The 16,459-nt window shown below is 37.0% G+C and overlaps 3 protein-coding genes and 1 long non-coding RNA gene across 4 annotated transcripts; 3 read left to right on the top strand and 1 right to left on the bottom strand.

The window, feature by feature from the left end:
- The first annotated feature begins 8 nt into the window (after window positions 1–8).
- Window positions 9–1,777, top strand: tnnt2c (troponin T2c, cardiac). Its single transcript, XM_083528157.1, has one exon. It carries the CDS (start codon window positions 11–13, stop codon window positions 956–958), a length of 948 nt encoding a protein of 315 aa, XP_083384283.1. The 5' UTR covers window positions 9–10; the 3' UTR covers window positions 959–1,777.
- Window positions 1,778–2,183: 406 nt separating this feature from the next.
- On the bottom strand, window positions 2,184–8,509 carry LOC310718987 (uridylate-specific endoribonuclease C). The gene is made up of 7 exons (XM_083528160.1): window positions 8,414–8,509; window positions 6,944–7,043; window positions 5,955–6,066; window positions 4,405–4,526; window positions 4,196–4,308; window positions 3,418–3,568; window positions 2,184–3,044 (listed from the first exon to the last, which is right to left on the bottom strand). Exons 1-7 carry the CDS (start codon window positions 8,422–8,424, stop codon window positions 2,784–2,786), a joined length of 870 nt encoding a protein of 289 aa, XP_083384286.1. The 5' UTR covers window positions 8,425–8,509; the 3' UTR covers window positions 2,184–2,783.
- Window positions 8,510–9,284: 775 nt separating this feature from the next.
- cyb5r3 (cytochrome b5 reductase 3) lies at window positions 9,285–16,091 on the top strand. The gene is made up of 9 exons (XM_083528158.1): window positions 9,285–9,465; window positions 9,832–9,957; window positions 10,036–10,108; window positions 12,366–12,472; window positions 12,935–13,064; window positions 13,271–13,354; window positions 13,526–13,611; window positions 13,716–13,815; window positions 15,233–16,091. Exons 1-9 carry the CDS (start codon window positions 9,445–9,447, stop codon window positions 15,406–15,408), a joined length of 903 nt encoding a protein of 300 aa, XP_083384284.1. The 5' UTR covers window positions 9,285–9,444; the 3' UTR covers window positions 15,409–16,091.
- Window positions 10,133–12,359, top strand: LOC310718999. The gene is made up of 3 exons (XR_014531329.1): window positions 10,133–10,604; window positions 10,809–11,230; window positions 11,292–12,359. It is a non-coding gene; the product is annotated as an uncharacterized lncRNA (long non-coding RNA).
- Window positions 16,092–16,459: the final 368 nt, after the last annotated feature.

Raw genomic sequence — 16,459 nt, 5'->3', positions numbered from 1 at the left:
CACGGCGTCCATGTACGACAGCTCACTCCCTTCAGTCTTCTTATCTCCAGCTGGAGTAAGTGGTGAGGCTGTTCCTCAACCTTCCATTCTCTCAAAAAAAGGGCACACCATAGCTACAATGTCTGACACTGAGGATATTGTGGAAGAGTATGAAGACGAGGAGGAAGAGGAGGAAGTAGAGGAAGAATTTGAAGAAGAGGAGAATGTAGAGGAGGCCCCTCAAATAGAATATGAAGAAAATGAGGCAGATGAAGACAATGAGGTACAGGAAGAAGAAGAGGAAGAAGAAGAAGACTCCAAGCCGAAGCCAAAGTTGTATGTCACCGCCATTGTCCCTCCCAAACTCCCCGATGGAGAAAAGGTGGACTTTGATGATCTCCATCGTAAACGTGTCGAAAAAGACTACAATGAGCTTCAGAGCCTCATCGAGGCACACTTTACCAACAGGCAGAAAGAGGAAGATGAGCTGGTAGCCCTAAAAACACGGATTGAGCGAAGACGTGCAGATCGCGCAGAGCAGCAGCGCATTCGAACCGAACAGGAGCGTGAAAGACAGACCCGTTTGGCTGAAGAAAGGACACGGCGTGAGGAAGAGGCAGCTAAACTCCGAGCTGAGGAGGAGGCCAAAAAGAAGAAACTACTCACAAATAAGGGCTATGGAGGCTACCTGCAGAAGGTGGAGCAGAAAAAGGGCAAGAAGCTGACAGAACGTGAGAAGAAAACCAAGGCCCTTATGGAGCGCCGCAAGCCACTCAACATCGACCACCTTAACCAGGAGAAACTGGCTGAGAAAGCCAGAGATCTCTGGCAGTGGTTGCAGCAGCTCCATGCTGAGAAGTTTGACCTGAGTGAGAAGCTGAAGAGGCAAAAGTATGATGTGAATGTGCTGCGCAACCGTGTCAGTGACCATCAGAGGTACAGCAAGACAACCAAGACCGCCAGGAAATCCTGGAAGTAGATATTTTGGATTAGGGAATATATGATTATGGTATAGACTCTTCACGGTTTCATTTTATTGAATAAGTATCAGATTTTTATTATTGATTTACAGTGAATTGTACTGGTAAAAAAGATCAGCCAAGACCATGTTAGTTGCCCCTACAAGACTGACAGTGTTTAAAGACTCCAGTTCATCCTGGGTTTCTCTGTTTAACATACAACTGAGAGCAAAGGTTTGCATTCCCTATTGTGTGTGAAGGGAACCAAAGAAAAATTGTGTATTTCCGAAATGTATTTCCCAAAAAATTTATAAATGTTATTCCAAGATGTTAAACTTGAAAATGTGGGCATATACAAGGATGGCATAATGATGCAAAATTATATATATATGTATAAAAAAAACACTGTAGTATAAAAAGTCATAGTTTGCCATCTGCCTTAGATAGAATTTATATCCAGAAGAATGGGCAAAGAAGTGAAGAAATGTCTGTGTTACATATCAGGTATCTCTTCAAGGATATATAAATGAGTGGACATTTGAACATTGTTCAAAGGATTTAGACCAGAATAAAGGCAAAGTGTGGGCAGACAAGTTATTTAAAAAATAATACACAATTTGTTAAACAAATCCCATTTCCCTCTAGCTGACATTTTTCATATTTGTAATAAAGAGGGAACATTGTGAAACTTATTATACCAAATGTCTTGTTGCTATAACTTGCTCTTCTTTTCCATCCTACAAGTAAACAAACTTACATTCAACTGTATGGAATAGACTTGCCAGTTTTGTTTCCTGCTGAAATTCTTTTGTCACATTAAAGTAGAGAACTGTTGTAAAGTGTTATTTTTAACCGTGTTATCCACTGGACATTTGCTTTATCTACATGCTGGAATGGAAGGCATGTCTGCCTGGACATGGTGTTATCTCAAACTCGACAGCACACACACACACACACACCAAACTGAATGTTAAAATACATGAAGACTTTTACAACAATTAAAATCTTATTTTATTCACTTTTAATTAAATTTTTTTTGCCTTTTTTTGTATTCAGAACAATAAATTGCCAATAATGCCAACTAGGATCAGTTAAATATATTAAAGCTTTTCTGGACAGTAACTAAACTGCTAATAGGTTTTGATTCATATTGGTGTTTTAGGCTACTGTAGCTAGAATTAGGTGTTTATACCTTTACTATACTTATTTACATCTATAAAAAGCAATGACAACAAAAACCTGGTGTTTAAATGAAAAATTCAGTTTATTAAATTCATCAAAATATAGATAGGCATTCAGAAAGTATTTCAACTACATGACCTGCATATATCCAACAACAAGTAATATTTCTGGACATAAAGATAATTGTACTGTACTTAATAGAATTTAATAAATTTAAATAGTCCATTAACAAATATCCAGGACTACAATGTAAAATTGCCATATTAAAAAAACAAAAACAACAACAATTTGCTACAACAAACAGAAAACTAATTTAAACCTAAAAGGTTTGTCATGTTTGTGCTGGTTTATTTAAAAAACATTTTTTCCCCTCAAGTGTTCAAAATTTAACCTGATATTTGCTTTGAAATTAACATTTAAAGCAGCATAATATAATATAGACTGAATTTGAAGCAATTCGTATATACGAATAACAGCGTTGGTTTTTCAGATGCAATAAAATCTGTGAAAATATTAAAAAAAAAAAATGTAAACAGAAAAACAGCACTATAGTACCTGCTGGAGGTTGTGGTTCTGTAACAATTATTCAAGGAAAAATTTTCAAATAAAATGTAAAGGCAGGTTTTGAATAGTGGTGTTCGTTCCGAGTACATATGGAAGTATCTACACATCCCTGTTGTTGCTGCTGAGCAGTTTGGGGTAGGATGTTCCAATAGCACGTCCATGTCGACAAACCACAACCTCCAGCAGGTACTCGTCCACTTTGACGATGGCGTTGGTCACACGCTCGTTGCTCTTTAGGAATATAATGGTGAAGAGCGCAATCTCGAACTCGGGGCTGACGCCAATGAATGAACTGCCCATTGGCTTCACCAGGCCTTTCCAGCTGAACTGCAGGTTAATGACGTGATCGTTCGCATCCGGCTGTGACCATTAAACACGACTCAAGCAGATGAGACACCAAGTACAAGTAGTATTAAAGATATACATTTTAGAAGACACTCATAAAACTTTAATCGGTGTTAGAAACTACATTACTACCCAAAAAACTCAAACCTGTAGCTCGCGAATGATTAATGAAATCATTAGCGCATTATGCAGTAGTAAAGTTTATTGCTCTATTTTACTACCTATAGTGAACCATCTTCATTTTTAGGTCAGATACAGTCCATGAGACACAAATTTAAAAATGTGCTTCTCACTGCTGCTTCATTCCACAATTATTGTATGTTACTCTGTATTAGACTCATTCGCCCATAACAGACATTGATATTGTACTATCAATAGACCTACATACCATGTCCTTATCTTTGGCTTTGTAGCCCTTGTAGTCTACAAAGTTCAGCTTCTCCTGCAGGTAAAACTGAACCCAGTTATGAAGGCCCATGATCACTTTCCCGTACTTGGTCTCGCCAACAAACACATGTTCAAATCCACAGGAGTCTTCACTGTAATGGGGACAAAAAAATAATAAAAAAACACAAAAAAAACCAACCTAAATGCAATGTATGGGCATCTCTGTATGACAAAGGACTGAGGCTATCGAAGAAAACATTTCATTCATAAGCATTCATTCAGTGATCTTCCAGAAAAGGGGTTAAGAAAAGTCACATAAGGCAATGAACAATATTTTTTACATCATGTACATGCTGTGACCTGCTAGTGGCTATAATTTGAAGTAAGTACCGCCATCTAGTGGACATTTCACATTCGTAGCAACTCAACATTGAGTATTCTGAAGATATTGGGTTTATTATTTTTATTTATTCAACTTTTTTTAACAGTAAAATTTAAAAAAAAGAAAATAAGGTCAGTGGTCTAAGAAAGAGGCAAATAAATAAATGGGGTTACACTGTTAATGCTTATGAGATCAGAACATCCATTGATCAGCTACAGATGTTCCTCCTGCATTCTGCATTTGGATGAACAATCCAAAAGTACCATCCAAATTGCCTTATCTAAAATTATAAAACTATATTTACTGTGCTGTGAATGAACACTGTAGGAAAGGAGATGATTGGGGCTGTTGAAATACTATGTTCTCAAAGTATGAGGTCAATATTTTTTGTACTCACCCTCCACTTTTGTCTCTGTGGTAAAGTTTGAACCAGAGGTCAAAGAGCTGCTTTTTAAACTGAGTTACATCAGATGGGGATTGTCCTTTACTCACTAAATATCCATGTGCACGCTGAAAGACAAACAGCTGAGAGTTAGGACAAGGACAAGCTCCTTCTAAAAATGGCTTGTGTCACTAAGTAACCCTTGTAGACTGTTGGAGATGTACCTTCATGACCTGGGTCTGTAAGACGGCATTGAGGAAGACGTTATTCTCCTCCATCTCTTCATTGGTCACTTTCTCCGCCACACCTGTGGACATCTCATAGTTGTCCAAGAGCTTTATAAAGCCTGAAGAGAGAATTTTGGACAGATTGTAGACAACCCTTCAGAGATTTCTCACCAGTTTGAGTAAACATGCTCCATTTTAGGATTTTAAGCGATCATGAAAATAATTTATTTAACAAAATGTTCCTTCATAACAACACTCATTTGTTAAACACGCTGATTTTCATGCCCAACTGGTGTTGTCCTATACAAGCTTTTTTTATTAGGCTGACTCACAAGTGGTAATTAAATCTATTTACCTGTGGTAAAGCTATTATGTAATTAGAAACTACATTAATGTTTGGATTGGATGGAGTTAAAAAGATTCCAAAATGTGATCATTTCAATTGCTAAACAAACAAACAAACAAACAAAGTATCACCACAACAACAATAAAAGGTTAATTCACTGTGGTATGAACACGTATTGCTTTTGTGTAGTTTTACTTTTCCATGAAAACAAATATTTTACTATTCAAATAATAAATAAACTATACATCCATTGCTATTTAGGGAACAATATGACCCAGAACACCTAGTAAACAAATTTGCCTTTGTTATTATTAACAAGCTATTAATTAAAACAATAGACAAGCATTCAGATATACATTATAAGAATGCACAAACAAAACATACATGCACACACATATATACACACACACACACACACACACACACACACACACACACACATATACATACACATACATACACACACACATTTTCTTTATTTTCATGACTATGAAAATTGTAGATTCACACTGAAGGCATCAAAACTATGAATTAACACATGTGGAATTATATACATAACAAAAAAGTAAACTGAAAATATGTCATATTGTAGGTTCTACAAAGTAGGAATCAAGAGAATGCCAAGAGTGTGCAAAGCAGTAATCTAAGCAAAAGGTGGCTACTTTGAAGAACCTACAATATGACATATTTTCAGTTGTTTCACACTTTTTTGTTATGTATATAATTCTATATATAATTCCACGTGTGTTAATTCATAGTTTTGATGCCTTCAGTGTGAATCTACAATTTTCATAGTCATGAAAATAAAGAAAACTCTTTGAATGAGAAGGTGTGTCCAAACTTTTGGTCTGTACTGTGTGTGTAAGTAATATATATATATATCACACACACACACACATACACACATACACACATACACACATACACACATACACACATACACACATACACACATACACACACACATACACACACATACACACACATACACACATACACACACATACACACATACACACACATACACACATACACACACATACACACACATACACACACATACACACACATACACACACATACACACACACACACACACATACACACACACATACACACACACACACACACACACACACACACACACACACACACACACACACACACACACACAAGAAATGGGTGGATTGGTGGTACTTACTGGCATATGTGGGTAAGCTTTTAAGTTTATCCTCGTTAACGTATGTGAACAGAGGATTGTTGGCTTTGTCTCTAGCACTGTTACTGCCCTGGGCCACATAATCTGCTTTTCCCTGGGAAAAAATAAAGAATAAAACATTTCTCATTAAACAAGTGACTTAAGATTTAAATTCATAATTGGAAACATAAATGCAAACTTTATTTAATTATCTTATTTATTATACTTGTTTATTTATGTAGTTCATGTATTCTAATACAAACATATACATTAGAAATTCCTTTGCTAAAGAAAGAAAAAAGGAATTTAATTTATAGCATGTTTAAAGCTTTACAGATAAAATGCTGTTTTTAAGATGATAATTATTTAAAAACACTAAAAGTATTCCCTTACTGAATATGCCCAGAGACTCTTTAAAAAGTTGTTTTTGTTTTTACACATAAATGTACATTGGGTAATAGTAGTAGTAGGTTTGCCAGATCAGGTGCTACAGAACTTTGTTTATCAGAACTGCCAGAAACAGGAACAGTTTCTTTCCCCAGGCAATCAGCCTCATTAATAACTATATTTCCTGCTTCATATCTATAAGTACTGCACTATCAGAACTGTTAGTCATTACATCATCCGTATGTTACACACACTATTGCTGCTTTATATTGTTCTAAAAATGTATTGCTTTATATTGTTCTGTATAAAGTTGTAAAGTAACTATCTAGCCTGATGCACAATACTGTTATTTGCACTACCATGCACTCTCACACTATGTACATTACTGAGCCGTCATATACTCTGTATCCCTATTCAATACTCAAACTGTCTATATTGTCTTGTATTGTCTGTTTTGTCTTGTATAGTCCAAGCTAAAAGTATAGTGTTATTTATGTCTGTACTTTTGAGAGTCACTAACAGCTGGAACCAAATTCCTTGTGTGTGTCAACACACTTGGCCAATAAACCTGATCAGGATGATGCTGTTTTAAAGCAAACTCTCACCTGTAGATTGATGGTATAGTCTTTTCCTGGCTTCAAGCGGTTCACATCCAACTTCCACAACTCATTTAGGATCGCAGAAAGCTCTTGGTCTACATTAGGACTGGCCCAATCAAATATGACAACAGTTTGAGCATGTAACAATGCATCCAATCAACACAGAACATTAACAAGTCAGGTTCAACACAGACACTATCGAGGCATGCTTACTACTTGCATTTTAATCATTTCTATGCATAAGCAGTCTCTCTTGCTCTCATTGTTTACTTTAAGGATTATAAAAGAAACAAATGAATAGGGAACAACAGCACCAGGACAGTAAATAAATACCAATGCTCTTGTATCGGGTTTCATATCCTGGCATACATGTTTTTCCTGCTTGGCAAATGTCATGAGTATACTTACTAAACAAAACTGAGCTTATTGTTCTAGGAAAATGGATATAGGGTCTTTCTATGGCATGCTCAGGTGACTGGCAGAATGCTGAACTGTGGTATGAACACCTAGGGCTTTTGTGTGAGTTTACATTTCGCATTTATTCTAAGAATTTAGAAACACATACACACACGATGAAAGATTTTAGAGTTGTTGTTTTTTGAGGTACAAAGGGTATTCAGATAAAATCTTAGATAAGTATTTACAAAACACAAAGTGAAAAATCGTTATAAAACCACTTTATTGAATAAAACCCTTTATAGAATACGTTTATAATAAGTGTGAAGCAGCTTGGTAGTACACACACCTGCACATGCCCTCGGGCGTCGCATAGTTGTTTTTTAATTATTATTATTATTTTTGCGACACTTTGTAATCATTTCAGGCAACTGCAGAATTTCCCCCTACAGGCACAATAAAGTCAGACAAACTGTCAACACAGAAAGTAGTCAAAGTCACTACTGTCTGTATAAACTAGTTTAGTTTTAAAAGAAAAGTAAATTATTTGTCATATTTCATCGAAGAAATACGGTTTTAGTAGATTTCTCCCCTCGTGATCCTTCTCACGCAACTTCCCACATTTTAACATGACAATCTAAACAGACCCCGGATGTCCGTCACAAATCTCTAAATATAATTATAATTAAAAACGTGCTTCAGTATTAGCAATAAATAACTTTACAGTTGTACATTTAGTTCATTTCCTTCAACCACATGTTTGTTTGTTTGTTTTTTTCTGCTATTTTACTTGTAATTTTTTTTTGTCAAACTTAGTTAGAAATAAAATAAACACCTAGCAGATCTGAATACATACAAACGAATTTAATATAAGATCACCAGTCTATTTTACTGTAAGAAAATGAATCCTGCATTTGCATTAATCTACAGCCACCACACCTGCTGCAACCCTATTTTAATTGTCTAAGTATAACAGAACAATTTTACTTGTAAAAACGCCCACAATGACACAGAGCTCTGTTATAAACACTATTCGACTGTATTCCTGCATTTCAAAGTTTTATTAAAAGTATATCTTACCTTTTAGCCATTGTTAAACACAGACGCGCACTTTCCACTTCTCTGCTTTTATTCAGTCCGTTTCTGCAGGAAGTTTGTTGACCTGTCAATCAATTTTTCTATATGTATAATCTGACCAATAGGAGTTCAGAAAACAAGACTTGCCCACCAATGTACTCCGTTTGTAACACGCGATTGGCTGTGAACATCGAGTAGGCGTGTTTTATTTGAAATGTAATAACCACAATAATGTATGAAAATTTGTATAAATATATATCAGTTTAATGTATTCAAGCAAACGGTGGCTGTGGCCCAGGGTTTGTAGTTATATAGTTTTTGTTTTTTTTATATTTATTTTTATTATACAAGCACATCCTAATAATATAGTATGTTAACACATATTTTTATCAATGTATTATATTATTATTATTATTATTATTATTATTATTTTTTTTTTTTTAAATTAATATTAATATTGTGCAACAGTCGCAAAACAAGATATTTTCACTTCAACGCTTTTCCTTCCCCTTTTCTCAAATAAACCAGATAAAAAAATAAATAAATCTGTTGATCATGATACATATTGAGGAGCTTTACACTGTGTGGTGTGAAAAAAAAAAAAAAGGTTTTCTACGGAAAAGCAAACTTTAATGTACAAAAAATTAAAAATAATAAAAAATAAAATAAAATAAAATAAAAAACGTTTGTTATGCAGGGGCGCATCATGTTTACCTTTTACACACTCATTCTCCATCGATGCAGGAACTTGGATGATCAAGCTGCCAATCAAGTTTACTAAATGTCAAATCTAGCCAATAGGAGTTAAGAAAACCATATTGCCCGCCCATATTTAGCCGTTCCACTACGTGGTTGGTTATTGGAATATAGAGGGCGCGTTTTTACAGAAGAACCCGGAAGCGTTGAGGAGGGTGGTGACGGAGACCTTTCTGCTTGATAGTTGCATTGTAATAGTGCGTCAGTCAGTGCGAAGACTTCATATTGCACAAAATTAATTTAAATATCATATATATAAATCTCGACTAGAAGAGAAGATGCTGTCTTACATCTTTGGTGTATGTATAATCTTGTTTAATGAGTATAATAAAGCTGTAGCTGGCTGGGTTTGGTCGCTAGCTGGGTTTTTTTCTTGCTGGGTGGAAAGTTTTTTGTTGCCTGCTCTGTTTTTATGAAGTCTGTTTCAATTATGTTTCGCACTGCTTAATTAACAACCGTAATGGATAGATCGAGTGTTTACCACACAATATGTGAGGTTTCTATAGATACTGTAAGCGCAGGAGCTTAGTTTAGCACGGTGATGAGTTTGTTTTTGCAGTTTTGCTGCTTGCACATTTTTGGGGGATTATTCATCCAGCTATGTTCAGAAGCAAGGCCTTAGTGCAGCTGTTCTGCAAAACTTGTCTTTGCCCCAATGTCTACAGCTTATTCGCGGTACCTATGAAGGCATCATTGGACTGATCATGAGGCTTCTGGGTTTAAAAAGAAAACTTGCTATAACCCTGGAGGATCCCAACGAGAAATATCCCCTGCGTCTTATAGATAAAGAGGTCAGTTGAGTGAAATGAACCGGTTTACATTTTTTCCCCCATATCAATATATGTAACCCTTGTTTTTATTAATTTTAGATCATAAGCCATGACACCAGAAAGTTTCGCTTTGCCCTGAGGTCCCCAGAGCACGTGTTGGGTCTTCCTGTGGGTAAGTCAAGTTCAGTCATGTAGGCTTGTGTCATTCCAACCATATACAGTAAAGTAAATAGTGACACAAACAACGTTCTCCCAGCAACAAAGTGCTACACCAGACAACATAAATTAACAAAAAGGATCACAGTCCTACACAAAACGAACTGGCACTGCATAAAGTGCAAAGGATGGTGCGAGAAGACAGTGAGATGGTAGACACAGTGACATCGCACCAATGACCAGTGCACAAGACTTGTGATGGTGCAAATGATTTGTCCATATAATAATAAACACAATTGTTTTCACAGCATTTTGTGCAATACAGCAATTTTCTACTAACAGTTAGAGTATGTGTGTGTTTGTTTGTGTGTCAGTCCACTCTGTTTGTATTGAGTTGTCAAATGGCTTGCGGAAAGAAAGCGTTACACACTGAGGGCCTGAATAAATTTTTTCCCAATGGCAGGAGAGTAGTGTGTGTGTGTGTGTGTGTGTGCGAGAGTGTGTGTGTGTGTGTGCGAGAGTGTGTGTGTGTGTGCGAGAGTGTGTGTGTGTGTGCGAGAGTGTGTGTGTGTGTGCGAGAGTGTGTGTGTGTGTGCGAGAGTGTGTGTGTGTGTGCGAGAGTGTGTGTGTGTGTGCGAGAGTGTGTGTGTGTGTGCGAGAGTGTGTGTGTGTGTGTGTGTGCGAGAGTGTGTGTGTGTGCGAGAGTGTGAGATCAGCCACAAATCTGGTGACTTTGCTCATGCAGCGTTTTGGGTAAATGTCCACGATAGAGGGTAGAGAAATCACGATGATCTTCTCAGTAGTCCTCACCATTTGCTGTCAGGTCTTGCGATCCAAAAAGGTGCAATTCCCAAAGCGGGCAGTGATTCAGCTACTCAGAATACTCTTGATGATCATTTTGTTGAATGTCGTTTAGTCTATTTTTATTAGTCATTTCATTACACATGCAATGCAGCATACATGCTCAATATGACTCTGTTTCTTTTTTCCTGTCGTTTTTTTTTTTTTATACTGTACGGCATGCTGGCAGACATCGACTTAATAACCGAGATGACTCAGTAAGCGGCTGTTGACTCGGGTTTATATTGTTTATATAAAACGCTTTTAACAGGACATACTGTCAGACAGCAGCTTTGCAGTAATCCATTTGTAGATTAAATGAGTTAATGAGCATGCAAGATAGGGTTAAAGTTCCTGAGGTAACGTTAGGAAGAAACCAGAATTCAGGTGTGGAAGAGTTTTTAAGTGTTTTGAAAAGATCTTCAGTTTGAGCAGGCTGTAAGTAAGAGGCCAATGATGAGCACAGTATCATCATTATGATTAAATCGGCAGTTTTTAGGTGCACATGTACAGTATCCAGGTAAGGCACTGAGACTTCTGAATTGTTGGAAACTGCATTCGTCAGAAATCCTCTGATCAAAGATCGGTCTAGTATCAGTGCCTTCATTACATATTATACATAGTAGATCACATCATGAACAAGCATAGCCTTTCAAAAAGCTTGGAAACATCTTGTCTATTATTGTTTTTGAGACATGGTACTGTATGCACTTTTGGTGTATATGCAAATAAGTAAAAGGCAAAAACATTTGAGAATTGGAAAGTGAATGGCAAAATCAGATATTTTTGGCTTTAATATTAGAACTTATGTCAGATGAAGAGAAGGAGAGAAAATGTTAGCAGACAGGCCTCACACCCAGTCAGACATGGAGGTGGAAGCTTAAATGTTTGTTGTTGTTTTGGAGCCAGGACGGTTGGAGGCCTATTCCAGGTAAAAGGAATATTGAACTAAAATGGCTACTATTTCATACTTCAACAGCAAGCAATTTTGCTGGAATTTGAACCAATTTCACCATACAAAAAGTCAATGATTTGAAGCATATGTCCAAGCTCTGAAAGTGTTATTTATAGAGCAAACAGTTGGCTGAAGCGTTGTCTATCTATCATGGAATGACCTGCCGAGTCACTGCACCTAAATCCTATTGAACTGCTCTGGGATTAACTGGATCACAAGGTCAGAAAGAAATCTCCAACTAGTGAAAAAACCTTTGGCAAGTTTTAATAGAGGCATGGCAGTGTATTCTAAAAAATATTTAAAGCAACAAACTGTCCAGATGCTAAGTTTGTCTTAAGCTGTTATTCATACAATCATTATTGCAAATCTTCCTACTGCTATGTTACCTAGCTTGTTGCATATAAACAAAAGAAACTTTCGATAGGCTTAAATACCCAAACTCATACATATGAACATGTTCATTCTTCTCTGTTTGCAGGCCAACACATATACCTGTCTGCTAGAATAGATGGTGCCCTGGTGGTGAGACCCTACACTCCAGTGTCGAGTGATGACGATAAAGGTTTCGTGGACCTGGTGGTCAAGGTTTGTTTTCATCAAATGCAGAAGAGTTTAAAGCAATTTTAAAAAGTCTATTTTTTTATAGATCTGATTACTAAAACTGATATTAAATATATCCGTAATATTTGTGTTTAATGTCATGGAATGTGTGAAACAAATGTTTTTTGGTGTTAAAGCAACTGTTCCTGCACCAGCCTGTTGGTTTTCCTACCTCTCTTTAAGTTGACGAAATCTTCAATGTCCTGTTTCAGTTTCTGTGTACTTTGGGGAGTGCCAGGGAATGAAAAGATACACAGTCAGATTTGTGGCATAACCTATTGCAGAGTTAATGAGAAGGGTGTACAGGGAAAATAAACACCTATAGACATGTTTAGTAAAGATTTTAAGAGACAGAGATCAATCAAAGTTGCACTTATTAATACGCATGTTCTGTAAAATACTACATTAGTCTGTGTGCGTGCAATTTATTTATTTTTTTTCTTTCAGATTTACTACAAAAACACTCATCCAAAGTTTCCTGAAGGTGGAAAGATGTCTCAGTACCTGGACAGTCTTCGCATCGGTGACACAATTGACTTCAGGGGGCCGAGTGGACTGCTTGTTTACAAAGGCCAAGGTGAGCAGTTTCTCTGAGCACTGCACAGTTCGGGCATTGGAATGAAGATGTGTATGATGGGGTTAAGGTTAGATTGTTATTAAATGATCGATTTAAATATATACATAACAGGACACAACATACCTTCTATTTTCTAATTGAAGGAGCTGAATGAATTCTCTGCTGTCTGTTTTGGTGTGTTTATTGTAAATAATTACTGATTTCAGGAGTGTTTGATATCAAACCTGAGAAGAAAGCACCTCCAGAGGTTAAGATTGCAAAACATCTGGGGATGATCGCTGGAGGGACAGGTAATCTACCTTCAGACACACACACACACACACACACACACACACACACACACACACACACCCCTCTCGCACTAAATTTATAAATAATTTGAATATCTGAATTCATACAATAATTTGAGCGCTTTATAAAACAAACTTTTCCCCCCAAGCTTATGCTTTGAATCTCTGCAGGTATCACTCCTATGCTGCAGATCATTCGGGCAATAATGAAGGATTCTAAAGACAAGACCATTTGTCACTTGCTCTTTGCTAACCAGGTGAGTTCCTGTCAGCCCTATTAATAAATTAACTAAGGTTGATGACTGAGGGGGAAAAAATGCCCAATCACTAGGAAAATACTTTTTCTTTATTGCTCAAACAGACAGAAAAAGACATCCTACTGCGCACAGACCTGGAGGAAATCCAGGCTAATTACCCAGACCGATTCAAACTGTGGTACACCCTTGACAAGGTTCCTGAGGGTGAGTCGAACCTGGTTTGTTTTTCTATTATTCACTGAAAATATCAGTGTGGAAATGAGACAACCCTCTCCATTTATCCAGCCTTGGGACCGGCACTAAGAGTGCACTGGCTTGTGCAACTCTAATAGCTGGGTTAGTTTGGAAATGAGATAATGTGTATGAAACGGAGTAAACAGAGTAAAATTAGACAGTCATGCTGTTTACAGGAAAACAGAATGAGTTATTTAGCATTTATAATTAACGTTAGTATTGCGGAATGCAGTGGCGGGCCGTGCATTTGGTACCTGGGCCTTCGGTGAGGACGTACCCGACTTAATCCACCTCTTAATACCACCACTATCACGTCGCGATTATAGAAACCATCAATACAATACAAAAACGCAATATAACAACGTGTGGCATTACAGAGAGAGAGACATTTCACATATAGAGGGTGGATACCATTTTACTGAAGCAAGAAACCCAGTTAAGACTCCAAACCTCTACACTATCACCACAACTGTGCACCTACATCATCTGAAGCAGTTTAGAATCAATATTTATAATAACATGACAAAAACATTAGAATTTGAGAGATGCAGACTCTCCAATTTGCACTGCTCCTCAGAGGCTGTAATCCAGTGGTACCACTCGTATTCACTGGTCTGGAAGTGGAGAACAAACCCTTTCCCAGACTGACACAAGCTAGCTAGCTTTGGGGTTGGTGACCTCTTCATGATGTGATGTGTAGCTTTTCTTCTAAATGTATTTTTAAGTTTGTCCGTGACCAAATCTATTTCTCTTCCTCCGTAGGCATAAAAAAGTCTAACTCTGATGTATTAATGTGTGCAGAGCTACACACGTGTTTTGCCAGTCGACCTGTTTGTAAATGTAGGTCAGTGCTTCTGATAGTGTTTAGGACAGCAGAAAAGGCTTCACTGACCCTGACCACCCGCCACTGACAGAATATCCATAAGTTAGATCCTCACACTCTTACTTATGCTATAGCAGCTGTAAACATTTATTTTTTTTAGTTCCCAAATTCGAGTTCTGGTTTTAGAGAACAACCTGTCCAACATATGTTAATGTTTTTCCTGCTTTTAAAACCCCTGATTCGAGATGGAAGTGTTCGAGCAGGGAGAACACTCAACTGTGCAGGACAAGATATTTCCAAGTAGTCCATTTTCTCCACTGGGCTACCACATCCCCACAATGCCTGATTGATTATATAAATGCTCACATTACAAAAAGCACATTTATAGAAACCAGCTATATAAATAGTCTTGGATTACTGTTGGAGCTGCAGTTATGGCAAAAAAAAAAAAAAATCTATACTTGTTAAGCTAACCAATGAGAAGCAAGAATGAACAGCTCTGTGGTATAAAAGGGACCATTTTACTGAATAAATCAGCAACCACTGTTGTCATTTATCTGACAGACTGGGAGTACAGCCAGGGGTTTATCAATGAGCAGATGGTGCAGAACCACCTTCCTCCCCCCAGTGCTGATGACACACTCATCCTCATGTGTGGCCCTCCACCCATGATCCAGTTTGCCTGCAACCCCAACCTGGACAAAGTGGGCCATTCCCCAAGCAGGCGTTTCATCTTCTAGAAAAAAACCACACACACACACACACCCATACTAATCCTGACACATACGCAAGCAGCACCAGTGCTTAAAGCAGCAGCCAGCTTTCACAATCATCATAGTGTTTCCAAGTACACACGTGTGTTGTTATGCAATTATTAGTCCTTGCAATATTATGCATTTTGGTTTTTGCGTTTGTGCCGTTTTGTCACATTGAATATTCTTGAGCAAAAGCTTAATTCAAAAAGAAAGAAATTGCAACTAGAACATGGATTTGTTTTATTTTTATTCTGCCACATATTTTGTGATATTTGTTAAATATCCTTAAAATGGAATTGCAACTTTTGAAGTTACTTTTTCATTTAATGTGATGAATTGAATTGTTTTAGAAAGTGCCTTATTACCACACAGTGCTTAGAACACAGTACAGTACATTAGCTGCAATGTGTAAAAAACAAACAAAACAATGTCAAAGCAAAAGATCCGTTACTGCGAGCTTTAATCAATTCAATGTAATCGAAAGCTTTAAAAGCTGCATATTTGTATTATTTAAACTGCCGACCTGCAGTAAATGGTTAATAAATGGCATAATAATCCATCTTAGTGCAAAAATGTTAAGCGTCACCTGCCATAGTTAAGCTCGTGTTCTATATCGCATCAGATTGTACTGTATCGAGTTTGATGAATAAACGAAATGCATCCACCAATGAACGTCTTTTCATGGTCCGTTTGAAAGGTTTTTTTGTGAAAACAAACAAACAAAAAAACAACAGGATTTTGTGCCAGCACTTATCTACTTTATATCAGCACGAGTCAATGGCATATAAACGAGTTGTAGTTCCTTCCTGACTGTCAGGTTACGAAAAGTTTGCATGTCCTAATTATTAAAAGAAAGCAGTGAAGAAGCTTTATTTACAAAAAAAAGAAAAGATAATAGACATTTTATTATGCCGAATAATAAAATGGTGTAATTGTGTATGGGAAAAATTAATAGTAAAAAGAAAGTGTGTTTCCTGTTTACTCTTTTCCTGCTGTATCTTTTTGCTTATAGGTTTTAGGCTGGTGATATTAAGAA

The sequence above is a fragment of the Silurus aristotelis genome, assembly GCF_946808225.1.
Source record: "Silurus aristotelis genome assembly, chromosome: 24".
NCBI classification, from domain to species: Eukaryota; Metazoa; Chordata; class Actinopteri; order Siluriformes; family Siluridae; genus Silurus; species Silurus aristotelis.
The sequence above is the reverse complement of the archived record's forward strand: the minus strand, read 5'-3'. Positions and strand labels throughout refer to the sequence as shown.

Coding starts and splice junctions, on each gene's coding strand:
- tnnt2c (XM_083528157.1), top strand. CDS start 11: ATGTACGACAGCTCACTCCCTTCAGTCTTCTTATCTCCAGCTGGAGTA.
- LOC310718987 (XM_083528160.1), bottom strand. Junction 6,067..6,943: donor ACTATACCATCAATCTACAG/GTGAGAGTTTGC, acceptor ATTTTTTCCCAG/GGAAAAGCAGATTATGTGGC. Junction 4,309..4,404: donor TACAGACCCAGGTCATGAAG/GTACATCTCCAA, acceptor TTTGTCTTTCAG/CGTGCACATGGATATTTAGT.
- cyb5r3 (XM_083528158.1), top strand. CDS start 9,445: ATGCTGTCTTACATCTTTGGT. Junction 9,466..9,831: donor TGCTGTCTTACATCTTTGGT/GTATGTATAATC, acceptor CAATGTCTACAG/CTTATTCGCGGTACCTATGA. Junction 10,109..12,365: donor CGTGTTGGGTCTTCCTGTGG/GTAAGTCAAGTT, acceptor CTCTGTTTGCAG/GCCAACACATATACCTGTCT.